Below are 19392 nucleotides of genomic sequence, written 5' to 3'. Positions count from 1 at the left end.
TACTGTTACACATCTTCTTTCCTGGGAGCTGATTGGTACAGTCGCAGTCTTCTGCTGTTTGGCCACTGGGGAGCATCAGCACACCGTAGATTTAAGGCAACGGAGGGATTTACCTTACTTTGCTTCAACTTCAAATTCCTAACCACATGGATCAGGTACTGCTCCCTGTCATGTCTCAACTATTATATTATACAGTTTGCTCAATTACAACATCTGTATAAATCATTAAGCAGTAATAATACTAATACAGTAAATTTAAATATTTGCTTGCACATCTACTTTTCAAACGAGTGCTGCACAGTACGGAACTAGAATAAAAAATAGTTTAACTGCAGTTTCTGCTGCTCCACTGCAGCGACAACACTCCAGTTCTGAAACGGCTTCATCATTCTGTGTTATAGATGACAGAAGTTTTATTCATGTCTATGGGATTCTTGTGTACCAACATCAATGAAATGCTGCCACCTGTTGACCAATTTGTACAATTACTAGAAATATATTTTTTAAAGGGTCATGACTTTTACCTGCTTTGTGAAAGTACTATTTAACTGTGAAAACTATCATTTTCATTTTTTCACTTTTAAAAGTTGCCATTTGATGATAATTAAATCATTTTTTGTAGTTTTCAGATTGAAGGGTTTCTCCTCTAATTGAGACCAGTTACACTGGGAGAAACTGCATTTTTTGATAGTTTAAAATGTCCATGTAAATATATTGTACCAACATGAAAAATGTCAGCCAGTGTATTGTTATTCAAGGAGGCATTCAAAGAGAAGCCAGAAAATGTTCACCACAGATAATAGTCAAAGCCATTCTGCCAGAAAAACAAACAGCTGTCGTCTCAAGTGTTTATAGTTTACTGTAATTAACTCCACCAGGAAGCTGAACAGTGAATTAACCACACCAAATATTGCTTAAGCCTTTCCCAACATTGCTATTTTTCTACTGTGATCACATGACTTTTGATCTTCAGCTATCTAAATCAGTGGCAGAAAGTAACTAAGGACATTTACTCAAGTACTATACTGAAGTAGAATTTTGAGGTACTTGTACTTTACTTGAGTATTTCCATTTGATACTACTCTATACTTCCACTCCACTACATTTCAGAGGGAAATATTGTACTTTCTACTCCACTTCACAACACAATTATTTGACAGCTTTAGTTATGTTTCAGATGAAGTTTTGGCACAATGGATAATATAACAAGCTTTTAAAATACAGTACAACACATTGTTTTTGATGTCTTACAGTGTGTAGTTGGGGTCACATTTCAGATGTCTATGAGTTGTTAACAGCTCCACAAAATAGTGAGTGTGTTCTTTAAACTTCTCACATGGTTTTATTTCAATACATTTTCAATTGACCCAATATTTCACCAAAAATCTAAGTTTTTTTTTCTTGCTGCTCTAACACTGATGCTTCAGTATTAATAATCTAATGATGTCATATATATTAATACATCAGTCAGAGGGACTAAACCACTACTTTTAATGTAAGACTTTAACTACATCATGCTCATAATACTTACATACTTTTACAGAAAGGGTTTTTCAGGCAGGACTTGAAATGGTATTGGAGTATTTTTACATTACTGTATTTGCTCTGTTGGTAAAGGGTCTGAATACTTCTTCCACCACTGATCTACACTCTCACTAATGATATTAATGATGGATCTGCTCTATTAAAGTGTCCCAGCATGCATATTACCAAGGCGCTGATGTCAGCTACTCGTTAACTTAATTATTTACACCTGTGCTTGTCCTACTTCCAAAGCCTGCCTCATTTGTGACCCTAACAGCAAACCTTCAATCAACAAGAACCTTCCACTAACCCTTACAGAGCCTGGATTTAAAGTTCTTGTCTTGGGGAAACTGACCCCCAACTGATGTCAGTCCTCCCAGTTCAACTTGTTTGCAGTCTTCACAGTCATAGATAATAGCACAACATTTTTAGGGGAAATTTCAAATTCTCTCAAGATGCTTTATTATTTTATAATCTATCATATCACTAAAGCTACAACAAAAAGCTATATATGACTTGAGCAGTAGTGTATCAGGTACAGTAACAGTCATAGTTAAGAAGCAATAACAGATACTCTCTTTATCAATGTGGCAATTTTCATCTGAATGCTCATTGTTCTGATTTGTCATCAGTCCAAGTACAGAAATGATTTCCTCACTTTCATTCAGTTTAAGTTCAGTCAGTTTCCAGTTTTAGCTTTTGCCCCGACAGGCTTTTTACGCTGATGTAGCGGGGGGCAAGCTGGGGGGAGCGGCTTGCGGCTCTGGTAAGGCTTGGAGAGCATGGACAGCACTGGTTCTCTTGGCAAAAGTCGAAAGCTTTCACCCTTAGAGGAGCTCAGAGTCTCTGATTTAGCACGTGGGCCAACAATGACAGGGGGGCACGTCTTAGGGATGATGGTCGTCATGGTGCGGGTCAGGACTCTCCCTCTCCTGGACGCCAGTGAAGGAGTTGCTGAAGGCTTCTGTTTATTGTTTGGACCTTTGCTCTCTTGTTGCTCTTTGGGATGTGCCTGCTGTTGGTGGAGGGACTGCCAGCTCTGCATCTTACACTCCAAGTCCCTCAGAGCATGGTCAGTGTAGGCCTTCATGTCTTTACGCACCTGGGAAATCTGCTCTTCAAACTCATCCTTCAAAGCCTTTTTACTAGCCTCAAGCTGTTTTTCAAAAGTCACACCCAACTCCTCCTCCTTCAGATTCACCTCATCCTTGATCTCATTTGTCATATTTTCCAATTGTGTCTTCTCTTCACTGTTATTATCAGGTTCACCGTTCTCCTGTGCAACCTCAGTTTGTCTGTCTTTGACTCTTTGCACTAGCTCCAGTATGCTACTCTTTGGGGCCTTCACACCCACTTGTGATCTGATCTGGTTACGTACCTGTTGGAAAACAGACTGCATCTTTGTTTGTGTTTCCATATCTGCAGAAGCGCTGTCTTCCACACATTCATCATCCGCACCAACAGCTGAGATCTGCTCCTCTTCATCCTGCTGTTGATCCTGTTGTTTACCATTCACCAGTACTTGTGGATTTCTTGAAGAGGATAATTCACTCATCTTTATCTCTCGCCTTGTGAGCTGTTTTGCTTTCTTGAACTGAGCTACTACAATTATATGAGAAAAGAAGGCGTGGGAAGAGCCTAATTGACTAAGGTGTTTGTCCTTAGAGAGGCTGAACACAGGGGGTTTAGGCCTTCATTATAGTGTAATGCAGCATGATATACAAGACAACATTTAAAAGATATTCTGGTGCAACAGTGAAACATTAATCAGTGAAAATATCAAATATGTTGGCAAGTTGTTGTTTTGGTTTTTAAAAAAAATCAAATTAGTCCATTAAAATCCTGCATGAATTGCCTCTGTTCTGATATATATCAATCTGTATTTATTTCACACCAGATGGGTCCATAAAAACACACATACTACAAGAAACAACACACATACTAGTGTCCAATGGCATTTATAAACAGCAACAAAAACCCTCCCACATCACACTATTTCATTATTTAATTGATGCAGTTATATAAACAGCTATAATTATTTAAGCCATCATGTTGTGTTGCTCTACCTTGCATGTGTGTAGTTGCATCCCGTGACAACAGAGAGCCTCCTGGTAACAGCATGAAAAACAGAGATCCTTAGGGACGGACGCAGAGGGAGAGCTGATGGGCACGCTCGAAATTCTCATTACAGGTTTGTGCTCCGTCTGTCTGGAATGTAGAAATGAAACACACAAATAACAAATCTGCGTTAGTGGAATAAGGCTGCTCAATGTGGGATTTGACTTAATATAAGTCAAGAATAGAAAGTCTGTGTATCACAAAAACAAAAAACAGCTAATATGAAACTCAGAGTTCTTGACACACAGGACGCTGACCTGATAAATTGGAGGAATTTAGGGGTTCAGTATCTTGCACAAGAACACTTCAACATGTGGCAAGAAGCAGCCAGGCATTACTAACCCTGTCATTAATGGACAACCAGCTCTATCTACTGAAATATTTCTGGTATAGTTATTTAATCTGTACACCTTCCATTCAGTCCATGCTTGTTTTGAAATCTGGTTTTTGATTTCTTTTTTTTTTCTTCTTCTGATTTGTTTTTCTGGATAATGAAAAAACAGCTTCTTTTTTTCATTCCAATTTCACCTCAAAATACAAAGAAACAAATCTTGTTTTTATTTACCCCTAAACATTACCGTTCAAAAGTTTTAGTATGCCTCAATCTTTCCAGTTTTTATTGAAATTTACACAGTTAAATGCCTGAATCAGCTCTGAAGTTAACAATTAGAGATAAAATACATACATTTTAACTCAAGTAGCCACCATTTGCTGATAGAACACAGACTCGAGGCATTCTTTTGACAATGGTAGTCAAATACTGTTAGGAGTTTTTACAACCTAGAAGTACTCATAAATGTGATGCACTAGCAGGTTGCTTTTCTTCTACTCTTTTGTCCAGTTAATCTTAAGCTAGCAGTTGACTGTGCTGTCTTGTTCTTTTCTTCTAAGGTAGTTCTGGCAGTCTAGACATATGTTGGGGAGATTATCTCACTTTGTGTGGGTCATCAACTCTGAATCCAGCAAAAGAGCACCAGAACATTCCACTTTGCCATGCTTTTATACAGAGAGTTTGTAAGTAATCAACAAACCTGGGAGAGGAAGGGTGCAGAAATCGTTTGCATCAACCTCCAAGGCTTAATTTACTTACATTGCTGCAGAACAGCTGTGATCCCTGTGATCATATTTTTTAGTTTTGTAAACTTAAACTTTTTCTTTTAAACATCTGTTTACTCCTTATCTTATTACCATTTAAAATTATTCACTGGACTTGAACTACATAAATGTCCATAAAAACTGAAAAAATGTGGTTGCACTTTTTCTGAGATAGTCTAAAGGTTGTTATGATTGTTTCCTTGGACCATAAAATTTAGAGCAGGCTTGAATGTTGTATGTTTTGGGGTCACAAGCTGGTGCTTGCTTGCATGATTTTGGGGGGCAATTAGCAGGTTCCATATTGAGTCACTTAAGTCATGAACGACAGAATTATTTATTTACGATGGGGATGGTCCTAGAGGCGGCACAGTGGTACAGTGGTTACAATTGTCACCTCACAGCAAGAAGGTTCCTGATTCAAAGCCACCGGCCAGCTGGACTCCTTCTGTGTGAAGTTTACATGTTCTCTTGGTGCCTGTGTGAGTTTTTGCTAGAGCTCCCGCTGTCTCAAAAAGGCCTGCAGCATCCTCACAGACCCATCCCACCCGGGTCACGCTCTGTTTGAACTGCTGTCCAGGAAGACGTTACAGGACAGTTAAAACACGGACAAACAGATTAAAAAGTAGTTTTTTTATCCTAGAACAATAAATGCTCATAAAACCTGATTAACTGCAACAGCTAGTGTTTAATATTTAGGGGAATTGTGCAATACCGTTGGCAGCGAGTGTAATGTCTTGTGTGTGTGTGTATTATGTGTTTTAGTTAGTTCAGGATGTGATTGGTAATTTCAATCTTTGTTATAGGATTCTTGTGTAGACAAGGGAAGTTTTATGGTGTAAGAGAAAAAGTTTTCTTGTTTGGATCTTGGACAATGTTTCACTGGAGTCTTTGGATGCAGTTAAATTGGATCAGTTTACCCATGACATTGAGGCATAAACTTACTTACACCAGTTGTTTTTTTTATTGCAAATAAATATATAAATATAATAGATTAAATATATCATAAATCATAGAGAGAAAAAAAAGATAAAAAGATAAAAAAGAATTAACAATACATATGAGTGCATGTCAATAATATGTGGCTGTAGTTATAAATGTATTTGATCGCATCTAAATGCATATTCTGTACCAATGTATAATTAAACATGTTTTTCTCTTTCATATTATGTTTCCCTCTTCTATATTATAAAGTATAAGGTATAGTGATTTTATAAAGTCAGAGTGCAGGTCCAAAATCATATTCAGTAATGGCTGTACTCAAACTCTTTAACTGGTGCTGTTGTAATTAAGGGGAACTATAGAAGTATGTATAGGAGGAGTGATGGGATGGGGGCATTTCAAGGCACACCAGCTCCAACAGTGAACCAATGAGAGTTGTGCATGAGTGCGCCTCCTCTCGCCACTAAATGCTAACATATGGTACTCTTCTTCTTCTTCTTCTAGAAATATGCAGCTGTAATTCTAAACCTGTGTGGACAACGTTTTTTCTGAAATCTTTGCAGGAAAATAAAGTTAGATATGGATTTATTTTCTGTATTTGTAACAAAATCTGATGAATTATTACGTATTAAGAGAAGTTGTGATTATCATATTTTGGATAGTAAAGTTCCCCAGCTCTTTAAGGCAGATGTACATCTTGATATTACATTTATTGTGATTCATTGTAGGTAGCATTAAACTGACATTAAACTCACAGTGAAAGTGATGGTGAGGTCTTGTGAAAGAAAAAAAATTAGAAGAAAACACTAATTTGTGTCTGTAGTCGATTCATTATCTTAAAATAATGAAATTTTAAATTGTACCTCTACATTAATATTTAGTGAATTTACACATTGGACACGAACAGATCTTTGGTATGTTGACTTGTTTTGCTTTGTAATCATTGTATAACAGAGAGGTTGCAACAACCATCAATACTCTCCCTCCTTCTCCTCCTCCTCCTCCTCCTCCTCTCCACATCCTTCTCCTCCTCTCCTCATCCTCCTCCTCCTCACCAGTGGGCGTGGGTTTGGAAACTTTCTTTAAATTCAGAAGTTGATGGTAGATCTCATTCTCACAGTCAGGTCAGGTCACCAGGAACAAGATGGTAAGTAACAGCTCACTTGTTGTGAATACTTTTATATTTCTTGTTTTTATTATTACTTAATATTGTCACAAAATATTACTAATAATGTTCCCATAGAAATAATATTTGACAGTGTAGTAATGTTGTGACTTTTTCCTATGCTTTTTAAAATTATAGACAACATACACAGACAAAGGCGAGAAGGTAGGTAACCCAATTTTAGGTATTGTACTTTTAAAGCCACCAGTCCATCATTTGTCAGTGTTCATTCATTGTAATATATATTTTAACTACTTACCACTCAAGTTTACAAAGAATTCATTCATTCAGTGATTCAATTATTACACCTTTTTCTTGTCTTTAGCATGAGCAGGGAAAGTTCCTCTGCTTTGACCACTTGACCTTCTGGGTTGGAAATGCAAAACAGGTAAGTTAACCCATTACTACTCACTGTCTGCACTACCAACTATTTTAATAGTTGGGGAGAGCAGGGGGTTGCAATTCACTCCGCAAGGCTATTGGTTCTCCAGAGGGGTGGGGGTGACACAGCATTTTGTTAAAACCCAGGACCACATCATTCTCCAACCTAACAACACTACACACTCAAGTCAACACTAACTATTACCAGGAGATGGCGCTATTATACAGTTTAAAAGCCAGCCTCCCTCATCCATGCCCATGTTAATCTTTGTGTAAAATGGATATGAAGAACTTCACCTGTGATTTTCTGTTCAGCACTAATCATTCTGTCTTCAACAGGCTGCATCATATTACTGTAACAAGCTGGGATTTGAGCCTTTGGCCTATCAAGGTTTGGAGACAGGAAGTCGAGATGTGGTGTCCCATGTAGTCAAACAAGGCAAGGTAAAGAAGTCTGTTATGAGTTCTGAGCCTGGGAGCACATATCACCACATACAGAATACACCACCAGGAAAATGAGAGGATTTCTTTTAGTGAAAGTATATTAAATGATGGAGGAAAGAGTTTCTAACAACATTTTAATATATTCATTTTGTATTGCAGATTATATATGTGTTCTCATCTGCCCTCAATCCTGGAAACAAAGGTAGGTCTACAACAATTCCCATGTGGTCATAGCTGAAGTAGTTGCATTAATATCCAATGTATTTATTTCTCCTCCTGCTGTTTAACCTTTCTGTTATTCTGACAATGACTCAACTCACTTGAGGAGTGCAGTGTCTAATACAAAAATGTTTTCTTGATACCCTAAATGGCCCTCTGAAAGAACACAGAGATCCCATAATTATACTATTATTATCAATATTACCCATGGAAAAAGAAGCAAAACATTTCCTTGTATATCCTGATTCCTTTTCCATCAAGTTAACTCCAAATGACCCCTCTGTGTGCACAGCCCTTGCAAAGTACATTACATAAATATTAATGTCAGCCAGTGTTTCCAATGGATTTCAAAAGTGAATTACTATAGCATAAAGTACATTTAAATCCTATTTTTAGACAGAAACACGTAAAAGTAATACACATCACATATTAAGAGAATGACGGATTCTGTGTTACTAAAGGAAATGTCCCCTCTCTTCTTTTCTTAGAGATGGGAGAGCATTTAGTCAAGCACGGGGACGGAGTGAAAGATATCGCATTTACAGTGGAGAACTGTGACTTCCTAGTGCAGGTAATACTACAAGCTTAGCAGGTGCAGTCTCAGCTTGACACACTATTCGCTTTCAATGTCACATTCAATTACTGGTAATGAATTGTATTAGATCATCACTTTCATAAAACACTGACATTTTCTGTCTGCACAGAAAGCCCGTGAACGAGGTGCAATAATTATAAAGGAGCCCCACACCCTGGAGGACAAGTACGGTAAAGTCAGGCTGGCTGTGCTTCAAACGGTGAGAGAAGTTGTTCAGAAGTATAAATCCTAAGTTTAAAATATTTATTAATGATTATAAAAAAGAAGCGAAAATGTTCTAAGAAATGCAAGAATCATAGATTTGCTTTGTTCTGCTGCAGTATGGTGACACCACACACACATTTGTGGAGAGGATGGGATACAGTGGGTTGTTTCTGCCAGGTTTCAAGCCCCCTTTGTTCCAAGACCCTTTATTAGCCAAACTGTGAGTACATGACTAATTATTGAGTAATTATGTTTGTATACTTATAAAATGATGATAAAAAATGATGAGAGATGATTGTGTGACTTTGCTTCCACCATTATCTATAGACCAAGTGGAAAACTGAACTTCATTGATCACGTTGTGGGAAACCAACCAGACGATGAGATGGTTCCAGTGGTTGAATGGTAATGGATTTATTTCTTGCAGAGTTTAAAGACATGTAATGTGAACTGTAGCACACGTGATAACAACATACCTGCTGTCCATGCCTCTGTGTTGTGATGTGTTATAAGTCGGGGGGTGGATGGGAGGAGGAGTTCAAGGGTGTCATATTCTTACATAACACTTTTTTTTGGCACAACTCAAGGGTCAGCATGACTTGGCATTTTCTTAAATTGGTTTCAAGCAGCTCTGCACATCTGGATCTTGGATGTAGGCATGAAAAGGAGGGGAAAGGCAATTCTCCAAATGAGATAGCTCATTGGCTGATGTTGAAAAAGAGAGGTGTAACCTAGCCTGGAGAGGTTTTTTTTAGATGTGAAGAACTTTATGAAACTGGCTTGTAAGTGAAAAGAAAAAAAAGTCACTCATTCATTCAAGTTTTGCAATTCTACACAAAGAAGCAGCCACCGATGTGAGATTCTAGTAGCATCAACTCCAGATGTGTGCACAAAAGACTTTTAAGTTCAAAACACTAGTTAGTTAACTGGTGATAAGTTAAAATAATTTACAATATGTTTTTTACAGTATGTTTGCACTATGAGAAGGAATTTAGCACCTGACTTCACTGTGTGTCTCTTGGTCTTTTCTTGGTTATGATCTTACAGGTATCAGAAGAACCTTCTCTTTCACCGCTTCTGGTCGGTTGATGACAAGCAGCTTCAGACAGAGTTCAGTGCACTGCGCTCTATTGTGGTGGCAAATTATGAGGAGACTGTGAAGATGCCCATCAATGAACCTGCCATGGGGAAAAGAAAGTCTCAAATCCAAGTATGTTTTGTACACTTTGATCAGTTTAATCAGTTAAATAATGTATTTCTTGACAAAAGGTCTGCTATTATAAGTGTACATGTCCATATGTTGACTTACAGGAGTATGTGGAGTATTATGGAGGTCCAGGAGTGCAGCACATTGCCATGAACACATCAGATATTATCACTGCAGTAAGTTTACAAAAAGCTGTGTTTAGCTTTGTAAAGGGATGCATTGTGAAGGCTGCAACAATAACACTAAATTAATCATATGTAGATTCGTAACCTAAAGGAGCGTGGGATGGAGTTTATGTGTGTGCCTGACACCTACTACGAGCAGCTGAGGGAGAAGTTAAAACACTCAAAGGTCAAAGTTGCAGAGGACATGGATGTCCTGCAGGTAATGAACTGTGATCATTAATGTACCAACACTACACTACCTGAAGTGAAAACTCTGAGTCAACTGTTAATACATTCATGGAGAAATTCCTTTCAGAAACAAGTGTTGTACTTCTTACTTATATTTAGGAGCTGAAGATCTTGGTGGACTACGATGACAACGGCTATTTACTTCAGATCTTTACCAAGCCAGTGCAGGATCGCCCCACTGTGTTCTTAGAGGTCATTCAGAGACATAACCACCAGGTGAGGGCGCTACTGGATAGATGACAACTTCCAGAGGAAGAACAATATTTTATTCTGCAATAACATCATGTTTTAAGTAAAGGTTTCCATTTCAGTAACTTAAATAAATGTTTTATTCACAGGGCTTTGGTGCAGGAAACTTCAAGTCTCTTTTTGAGGCCATTGAAGCAGACCAACATGCTAGAGGAAATCTGACAATCCTCACACCAAATGGAGTTTCAAAGAGCATGTGATCCCACGGTTACAATTATGCTACAGCCTTAATAACTATCAATTTGCTATGAAAAGATAGTCTGTTGAGGGTCTTGTTTCTTTTTTGAGAATATCATACTGGTAACACGCTACACCAATGCTCTGATATTGTGAGACGCACAATACAAACGCACAAGGGATGTTTATTGATTAATTTTTTTGTAACTTGCATGTTTTATTACAATGTATAACTTCATTTAATTATGTGTTGAAAAGCACTTCATTATAACCTTCCCCAAAGTTCATGAACTTTTCTGAGTTATCAAGAAGAATGCAATCTTTTACAGTAAATTTGTTTCTCTTTTTTTAAACAATGTTAACAAGAAAACCAATATTATCAAATGATACAAGCTTGACTCAAGCTTAACAACATTTAAATTCTCATAAATGAAAACATTTAACTGTACATGTATGTTATCATTTGGTTAATGAGGACTTTTGCATGATATGAGATGCCTATATTTCCTCCATGTTGGAAGAGACAACAGTTGCTGGGTGAACAACAATTGCCAAATGTTAATATACTGTGATGTACAACCAAAAATAGTGTCTTTTTATATGCCTTTGTTTTGTTTTACCAGAAAAAGAGTAAATAGTTTTAACAGTGATAACCAGTGCTTATAGTTCGAGTCTTCTTCATAATCATACCATCCTTGGATCATGTAAAGTCCCAGGTGCTTGCTTCCGTTCCTGTTGTAAGTGCTGTTCGGGGTAGTTTATTAAATTATTATTACACTGGGCAGCACCACTCCAACACATTGCAAGTGCATCTCTGAGCTTCTGTACGACGTCCAAACAGTTAGTGACTGTTATTGAAATGATTTTTTTTCACTCAGGCAACTTTGGCTGTTGACAAACACATAAGTAGGACACTCCAATAGTGGTTAGTTCAAGGAACCCCGGCAGCCATCTGCTCCACACAAACAAGGAATCTTTATTTCCTCAATGGGAAACTTGTAGTCATATGTGATCTCTTCGTTGATGCTTATTGGCTGCCGAGAATATATCACGATCTTCTTCTGAGACTCCACAGTGATGATCTTTGCATAGCAGTTAGGCTGCAAGACACAAACACTCACAAAAGTTAATTTGTTATTTTGAAAATGTAAATGGATTTTCTGAATTTTGCAGCTCTTACTCACATTGCAGCTGTGGTTGATAAACCTAGCTAAATTCCCACATTTGGTGGCATCAATGATGGTGTCCTGATCAACACGGAACAAATAGCTGCTTCCGATGCCCTCCTCCTCATATCTCTCCTCCCTCATGTCAGCAATGACCTGAGGAGAAAGAGAACAGATGAGCCAATTCATGACAGCATTGTTTATAGTTATAACCCTAATCACACTCCTGGAAAATACCCAAAACCACCATGTGTCCCAGTGGGCCTGTTCACAGATACAATCAGGGGAAATCAGATTTCTTTTAAATCACATGGTTGTAAAATCACATGAGAGGTAGGGGAAATGGGTGCACTACGAATTAATTTCCAAGCTGATCATGAGTTTGTGTTTGTCTTACCTGTCTGATAATCTGGCCGACATACTCAATCACCATCTCATCTGCTGCGATGGGCTCCATGGCAAACAGGCCCCACTCATGGATGTGACTTCGGCTGAAACTGATCCTCTTCTTTCGGAACTGGAGTATGAAAATATGAAGAGTTTCATACCAAAAATAGACACATATACCATAATATAAGCAACTGCTGCAGAAAATGACATGAAAAACACAACCACACAACTGTTCTTTGAGCACATAACCATTCATGGAGTTATTAAAACTGCATATGAACTAAAAAATATATACTCTACCTGAAAATGATGTACTTGAGCACATGGGTGGTGTATTTTAATCTTTTTTTCTCAACATAAATCCATGTTCTATTTGAATAACACTGTGGTCTGGACCTAGACATACTGTATAGTCCAGTGATTTTTTTCATTGATCCAACTAGGATGGATGGAGTGAGTTGAAACTGCAGCTCAGTTGATTGCTAAAAGAGCTGTATTGTTTGTGTTGCAGTTAGAAAAACATGATTTAGAGTGTACTTTCTGTATTTACAGAAACCTAATTTACCTTGAGCTGATTGAATTTGACCAGATCACTATCACAACTGAAGGAAGACAGCAGGCGACGCTGTTCAGACCTGAAATCAGATCCTGCACGTAGTGAGGTCGTCTGGGCTGGGATGCAGATTCCCTGCTGAGGTACAATATATATTCAGGTACTGAGCAGTCTAACCTTTCACCTGATATCATCATGATTTCCTCTAATACCTGAGTGCTTGTAGATGGAAGCTCGGTCACCAGCTTTGTGTTGTTGAGGTATTTCATTTTATCCTTCTGGCTGATTTTGTAGAAACCTTCACTTCGGGCGGAGCCAGTCTTGTGGTTTGGCTGCCAAAGTTGGTGTTCCTCATTCTTCTCTGTTAAGACTTTAGTCAGTGAGCAGCAGTTAAGGATGGGAAGCAAACAATATGAACCATGACTGGTGCAATCTGATAATGACATATATTAAATAAGCTACTGACTTATCTGAATTAATGACTGTGTGTAAACTGATCTTTCAATGACAAAATATATATAAAATTACAAATAATATACAAAAAATGTGACCTCACAATCTAATTTGACTTTGAAACTCTGCTTAAAGGATATGAGGGTGGGGTATCCAGAGGGTGTCACTCAGCCAGCCAAAGCCATCATAATGTCCCTGCAGGCGTTCATATGTACACAGCAGCAGCCTTGCATCTTCTTCATCCAGACCCTCCTTCCAAACCATGTGAAGGATCCTCCTCTCCTCACACAGCGAACGCCACCTGTGAGGACGGCTGTGAGAGAAGACTGACCCAGTGATTCTTTGAAGGGATTTCTGCCGTTGATGAATTCTCCATCTCCTCTTTAGCTTCTTCCAGTGTTTACGCCTTGATAAAGACTTGTTCGCCTCTCTCCTATTCTCCTCATCCAGAAGGCCTGGCATATTTTCCAGTCCCTGCAAGGGCTTCGCTCTCACACCTGAGTTGATCCACACGCCACTGCCATCAGTACTATCAGATGAAGACTCAGAGAGGCTGCATGGAGGGGACGCTTCAAGGAATTCATCACATAAAAGAGGTTGTGAATTGTTCACCATTTGTGTCTTCCTCCTATGGACTATGGTTCTTTGTGGTAGGATTATGTCTCTTCCAGGAGTCTTTGGGGCTGTGATATATGGATGTGTGGACAGTGATGAAATAGGTGGTGGGCTGCTCAGAGGGGAAAATATTACTGAGCTACCTTCTAATACAGTTGTCTCTCTGCCTTGAGTTGTTGGGGCTCTCCCAGAGTGGTACTGAAACTGTCCACTTCTTTTTTCTCTTCCAGGAGTTTTGGGCATATCCTGGTAAAATAAGTAGGGGCCTGGTGGATCAGAGGAAGCCAGAATGAGCTCACTGCCTATTGGGGAGTGGACTTCATCTGCTGAGTCCTCACTTCCTAGTTCAGCTACTATTCCCTTGCCTGGTGTCTGTGGTCGTTCCACCTCCTCCACAGCTGGAGATGTTGGTTTGCTTCTTATCAGGATTTCAGGGTCACTGTCGACCATGCAGCCAGTGGGAGTGAGGGGCCTCAAGTTTTCTATGTTTTCTAGAGACTCCACTGTCCATTCAGGGCTCTCCATCTCCATGTCAATGTCAGGCTCCACTGCTACAGAAATAAATACAAGAAACATTTTTTTCATCAGTAAGTTAACATGTAAATCCTGTTATTTAATATTAATGAATTAGACCTATAAAAAATCAAATCTGGAACTGTTTTACTAGTTCATTTTTTCTTTTTTATCTTAATAGGTGGCAGAAAGATTCTAAAAAAATATTTGAGGGCCAGTTCTCATCTTATCAGACATACAGTCTTTCTGGACTGTGTTTCTGCAGTAAAATACTTCCATCTACTACTACAAAGCACACTGGATATATGACCTGAGAGTCCAATTGGTGATGGTGGATGAAGGTCCTGTGTTCCGCTGGTTTGCAGCTCCATCATGATATCTGGGCCTTGTTGACTTGTGTACTGGTTCCCCTCGGGCTCTTCCCTGCTAAATGGATCTGACCAATCCTGCAGGTCCAACTCCAAATGAGAACCAGGAGTGAGGGGAGCTGATGGGGTGGCAGGAGGCTCGAGGTCCATCGACTCCCCATCTGACGATATCACGATACACTCAGCGGTCCTGTCGTGCTCATCACCGTCTTCCATATCCTCATCTTCAGGACTGAGGTCAGAGTAAGGCGAGTCCTCAAAGCTCTCTGAGGAGAGCGAGTCAGAGGAGTCCAAGTCTGACAAGCAGTCGCTTTCCTCTGAGGAGCTGCTCTCTGAAAAAGTCTCTGTAATTAAAAGAACAAAAGATGTTTAATATACTAAAAGGTATGAGGTAATTCATTCGATTTCAGTAGTGAATGCATGAACTTTAACATACCACTATCTGAGTATTGCATCGGAGAGATGACCACATCTTGATTCTCAGTGAGTTTTTGTACCACCTCCTTTTCTTCATCATGATGATTGCTGTCATCACCATCATCAGGATCATCTCTGTCACTCTAAAGACAGTACACAAAATATTATGAAGTCTAGTATTTAACACATTTGCATGTCAGTTTATCACATAAATATTCCAGAGAGATTCTGGAAAAGTCGAGGAAAATCAACCATTATCCACTGAGGTTCATACCATCATCAGACATTGAATTTGAGACTATTCAAAAACTCAAAAAGTGTCCCAACAGATGTTACTGCACTTCAAAATGAAATATATCCAATCTACCAAAATTTGAAGATCATCATCAACCGGTGCAATCAGGTCAACTTTCTCTGATATGATCTCTTCATCTTGATGTGTGTTATCTTCTTCTTTCTCTTCATCTTCATCACTGTCAAGCACATGTGGTCTGCCATGTCTGCGTTTAGGTCTCTGGGATGCTGGTTCCATTATGTCATCATCCTGTTTCACATCTAAAGCTGCGGTGAATAAGAGCGACACAGTTGATTAGTACAGAATAGAAAGTAAATATGTAGTAAATGAGGGTTAGCTGCATTAAAAACACTCACCAGCACTTTCATTTTCTATCTCCTCTGATGCAGCAGGATCATCATCTCTTTTCCTTTTTACCTGCATTATAAAAAGTTATGCATTACTCAGAAGTCAAATGCTGGTTTATTAATATAAAACTCATATAGTTTACCTTGAAGGATGGGAGAGGAGGTTTCTTGACCTGGCCAGTGTTGTGAAGGATGGGATGCATCAGTTTGTTTCTCTCTTCTGTACTTGCTGTTCCACTTTTCAAAGAAGAAACTAATGTCTTATGGATAAAATGACAATAATGATGTTAAATATAATACAAAGGGGTGCAAGACACAGAAAATTGATGTAGTCACTTGCAGGATTTTATTAGCCACTTGAAGGGTAATAAAGGATGAAAGGAACTTACTTTTGTGTTCTTCTCCTGACAGTCCCACCAGTCCTCAAATGCCTTGAAAGCAACCCCTTCAATCATTCTGCGTATAATGTCTTTCTTAATGATTGACTTGAGTTCATCAACGATCACTTCTAAAACCTTTTCCACTGTGACCTTATGAGGGTTTTCCCTAACTTGTGTGTAATCTGGTGGCGGCACAAAGGGGTTGAACCTAGGAAAAGGTGGAGCAGGCCAGGGTGGTCGACAGAAAGGTAAGGGTGGTGGAGGATTGCTCATGTCCAGAGGGCCTGCAGGTTGTAAAGGTAAGGGGCATACAGGTGGTGGAACAGCGGGTGGTGCCATCAGAGGTGGAGGAGGTCCCAAAAAACCAGGAGGTGGAAGAATACAGGGAGGAGGTGGAATAGGAGGAGGAGGAACGGGGATGCGAGTGTGACGGTCTGGAGTCGGGATCCAACTTGGAGGGGGAATGGGGATGGTGCCATTTGGCAGGCGAAGTGGGACTGGTGGAAGAGATGGGGGAAAGGAAGGAATGGGGAAAGGGAAAGGGGTAACTGGTGGATGGGAGCATCCTGGCGTAATACCTGGAGGAGGTTTGGAGTTAAGAAGTTGAGTGATGCTATTGAGAGAAGAAAATGATGGGGGTGGTGGAAGAGAGAAGATATCTTTTGTGGGTGTCACAGTTTTGGGGTGCTCCTTATCCTTATTTGATAAATAGAGATCCTGCATAAGACAGAATAAAAGTGAATAGCTGATTTATGACATAAATAAAACATAAATATGTATATAATAACATAATAACTACTACATTTATTTCCATTATGATATATGCAGATTATAGGTATTACCTTGGAACTTTCTGCATCTTTTCTGTTTACATTAGGCCTCCTTTCAAAACGTGTGAAATCCGATGGCGTGGGAGACATAGGGTTATTTGTTAGAAAAGAAACAGCTTGGATAGTTTCATCCTCTTCAGTTTCAGGGAGGGACGTCAGACTGCCGTCCTCCAGATCCCTGCAGGAACCCTGCTGGTCGGGTGCTAAGGACCCAAAAAAAGGCCGACTGCAAAGAAGGGAGTCATCTGAGAAATTAGCTGAGCAAGGGGAAGTCAGGCCGTCCTGAGAGCGCACATCAGTTTCCAAATTTTTTCCAAGAAAGTATGATGTGTCCGTACTCTGACTGTTGATCAGTAAACTTTCAATGCGGGAGTCCAAGCTCTCTGCCTCTGGTTGGGGGCTGCTAGAGGAATAGTTCACAGCAGATGGAGACAACTCTGTTATGCACGCTTGGTCATCACGTGGGGAGGATGCTGTTGTCTGCCTGTCAGCTGTGAAATTAATGCTCAAAATGCTGAGAGAATTGCAGTTCAGAGGTAAAGCCTTAGAGGTAGTGGCAACCACATCCTCACCAGGAGAGGCAGGGTGAAAAGAAGGCTCTGTGTTATTGTGTTCAGAGGTTTGTCCATCCTGACCCCACAGTGCAAACTGCTGGCTGCTAGGTTGAGCAGAGAGAGGAAGCGGTGTCTGTGGTTGGCAATGCTTCAAAATCAAACTCACATCTGAGACTTCACCGGATCCCCTGTGGTACCTTGCAAGTTTTCGATGGCAGAGGTCTCGTCTTAAAGGTTTGTGAACACTATAAGTGGAGGGCTCCCCCTGGAGGACAGGAGTCGCTTGAAGACTGGAGTAACAAGAGTCCTGGGAGAGAGGAGTCGCAGACAAGCAAGGAGTACGGGGGGTTCCCTGAGAATATGGTGTAAGCCCAAAGCTGCAAGGTGTATCCTGCCAAATACTGGAATAGGCTGTGTCGAGAGAGAGAGGTGAAGCGATGCTGATGGGGCTGGAGACATTCCCTTGTTGCTGTGTGGCAAACAGAGAAAACAGAGAAGAAAAAAAAACATATTTGAGACTCTTTCCTTAAACATACAAATCAACATATCATCAGCTGGTTTCTAAATAATAAACGTGACCGGAACAATGTTCAAACTGTTACATTCGTCATTAAAATGTCGTGAAATGTGACTTCAAATTACCAGAAGACTATTGAGTAAGCTTTGGAGACTTCGGTCACTGCCGCTCACTGGTAATGTCCAAGGAGTATAGAGGCCACGTAAGAGAAGCTGAAGATAACGCACCCTGTTTTCACCTGAGGAGAGATGCATGTCATGTTATCATTAACCTGCTAATTTAACAAGATTAATATTTATACTTTCAATACATTAAAAGATAAGGTGGTTCTAACCCTACCTTTTGGATCAATTTCCACACGAATAATATTTCCCATCACTGATGTCTGATTGAGGTGTTGTACAGCGTCCTTTGCAGCCCCCACTGTGTCAAACACAACTTTCGCAATTCCTAAATGCTTCTTGTTCTTAGGATTGTAGAATATTTCCACTTCTTCAACGTGGCCATACTTGTTGCACATATTAGTCAAGAATGCCTCTCTTACATTGTCATTCAACCTGGTAAATGTCACCTCTTTGGGAGGAATAGGGCCAACGTAGCATTCATCAATCTGAGAGGACACAGGTAAACAACAACAAAAAGCAAACAGTTGTTATTGTTATTATTATTATCATTACTAATACTCTAATTACAGTTGTTATGGTGACTATAAGGATTACCTTAAATTTAGGCACCAGCAAATCAGTCCTGTTGCATTTGCTCCACAGGCGGCAGATGCGGGGATCTCTGACTGTATCCACAGGAAACAAACCTAAGTCCTCAACCTGGAGACATAAAAACACCCACTACTATGGAAAACAGCCATGTTGTTTAGCGCAATATCATAGCAGGGGAATATATTGGGAAATATGTCATTTACAGGCTATAAACAATATTTGAAAAATGCTTACGGGTATGTTAAAACATTGTCCATCATAACGGTATACTTTGTACAGTCCTTTTGTTAATGCGGGGTCAATAATCAACTTGCAACTTCTCCAGTGCTGAGGCGGCGTCTCTCTCTCAGTAGTTTGTTTTTCGCTTTCCATTACATTGGTCAAAACCTGAAAAATATAACAGATAAACACCGTCTGCTGCCATTTGTGCCAAGGTTAGTGTAGCAGTGAGCTTGTCCTCCGCTGGAGGTTAACACGCCCCGACAGGTGATGGAGAGCATCACCTGTAACGTTATCCTTCCCTACAAAATTACAGCTTGTAAAATGAA

At 39.6% G+C, this 19392-nt stretch overlaps 2 protein-coding genes across 2 annotated transcripts; one reads left to right on the top strand and one right to left on the bottom strand.

Annotated features, from left to right (window-relative positions):
• Positions 1 to 5080: 5080 nt before the first annotated feature.
• Positions 5081 to 10753, top strand: hpdb (4-hydroxyphenylpyruvate dioxygenase b). Its single transcript, XM_053325573.1, has 14 exons — positions 5081 to 5296; positions 6980 to 7006; positions 7167 to 7229; positions 7562 to 7666; positions 7826 to 7868; positions 8374 to 8456; positions 8590 to 8679; positions 8801 to 8904; positions 9012 to 9089; positions 9732 to 9894; positions 9996 to 10067; positions 10153 to 10275; positions 10404 to 10520; positions 10643 to 10753. Exons 1-14 carry the CDS (start codon positions 5081 to 5083, stop codon positions 10751 to 10753), a joined length of 1395 nt encoding a protein of 464 aa, XP_053181548.1.
• A 903-nt stretch (positions 10754 to 11656) lies between these two features.
• LOC128364955 (histone-lysine N-methyltransferase SETD1B-A-like) lies at positions 11657 to 19216 on the bottom strand. The gene is made up of 17 exons (XM_053325572.1): positions 19079 to 19216; positions 18848 to 18946; positions 18468 to 18738; positions 18254 to 18366; positions 17070 to 18080; positions 16806 to 16944; positions 16237 to 16724; positions 15857 to 15917; positions 15573 to 15766; positions 15225 to 15348; positions 14731 to 15132; positions 13460 to 14458; positions 13052 to 13209; positions 12852 to 12974; positions 12294 to 12413; positions 11915 to 12052; positions 11657 to 11830 (listed from the first exon to the last, which is right to left on the bottom strand). The coding sequence occupies exons 1-17, from the start codon at positions 19214 to 19216 to the stop codon at positions 11657 to 11659; spliced, it is 4752 nt and encodes a 1583-aa protein (XP_053181547.1).
• Positions 19217 to 19392: the final 176 nt, after the last annotated feature.

This window comes from Scomber japonicus, chromosome 9 (assembly GCF_027409825.1).
Source record: "Scomber japonicus isolate fScoJap1 chromosome 9, fScoJap1.pri, whole genome shotgun sequence".
NCBI classification, from domain to species: Eukaryota; Metazoa; Chordata; class Actinopteri; order Scombriformes; family Scombridae; genus Scomber; species Scomber japonicus.
This window is presented reverse-complemented; position numbering and strand designations above follow the sequence as displayed.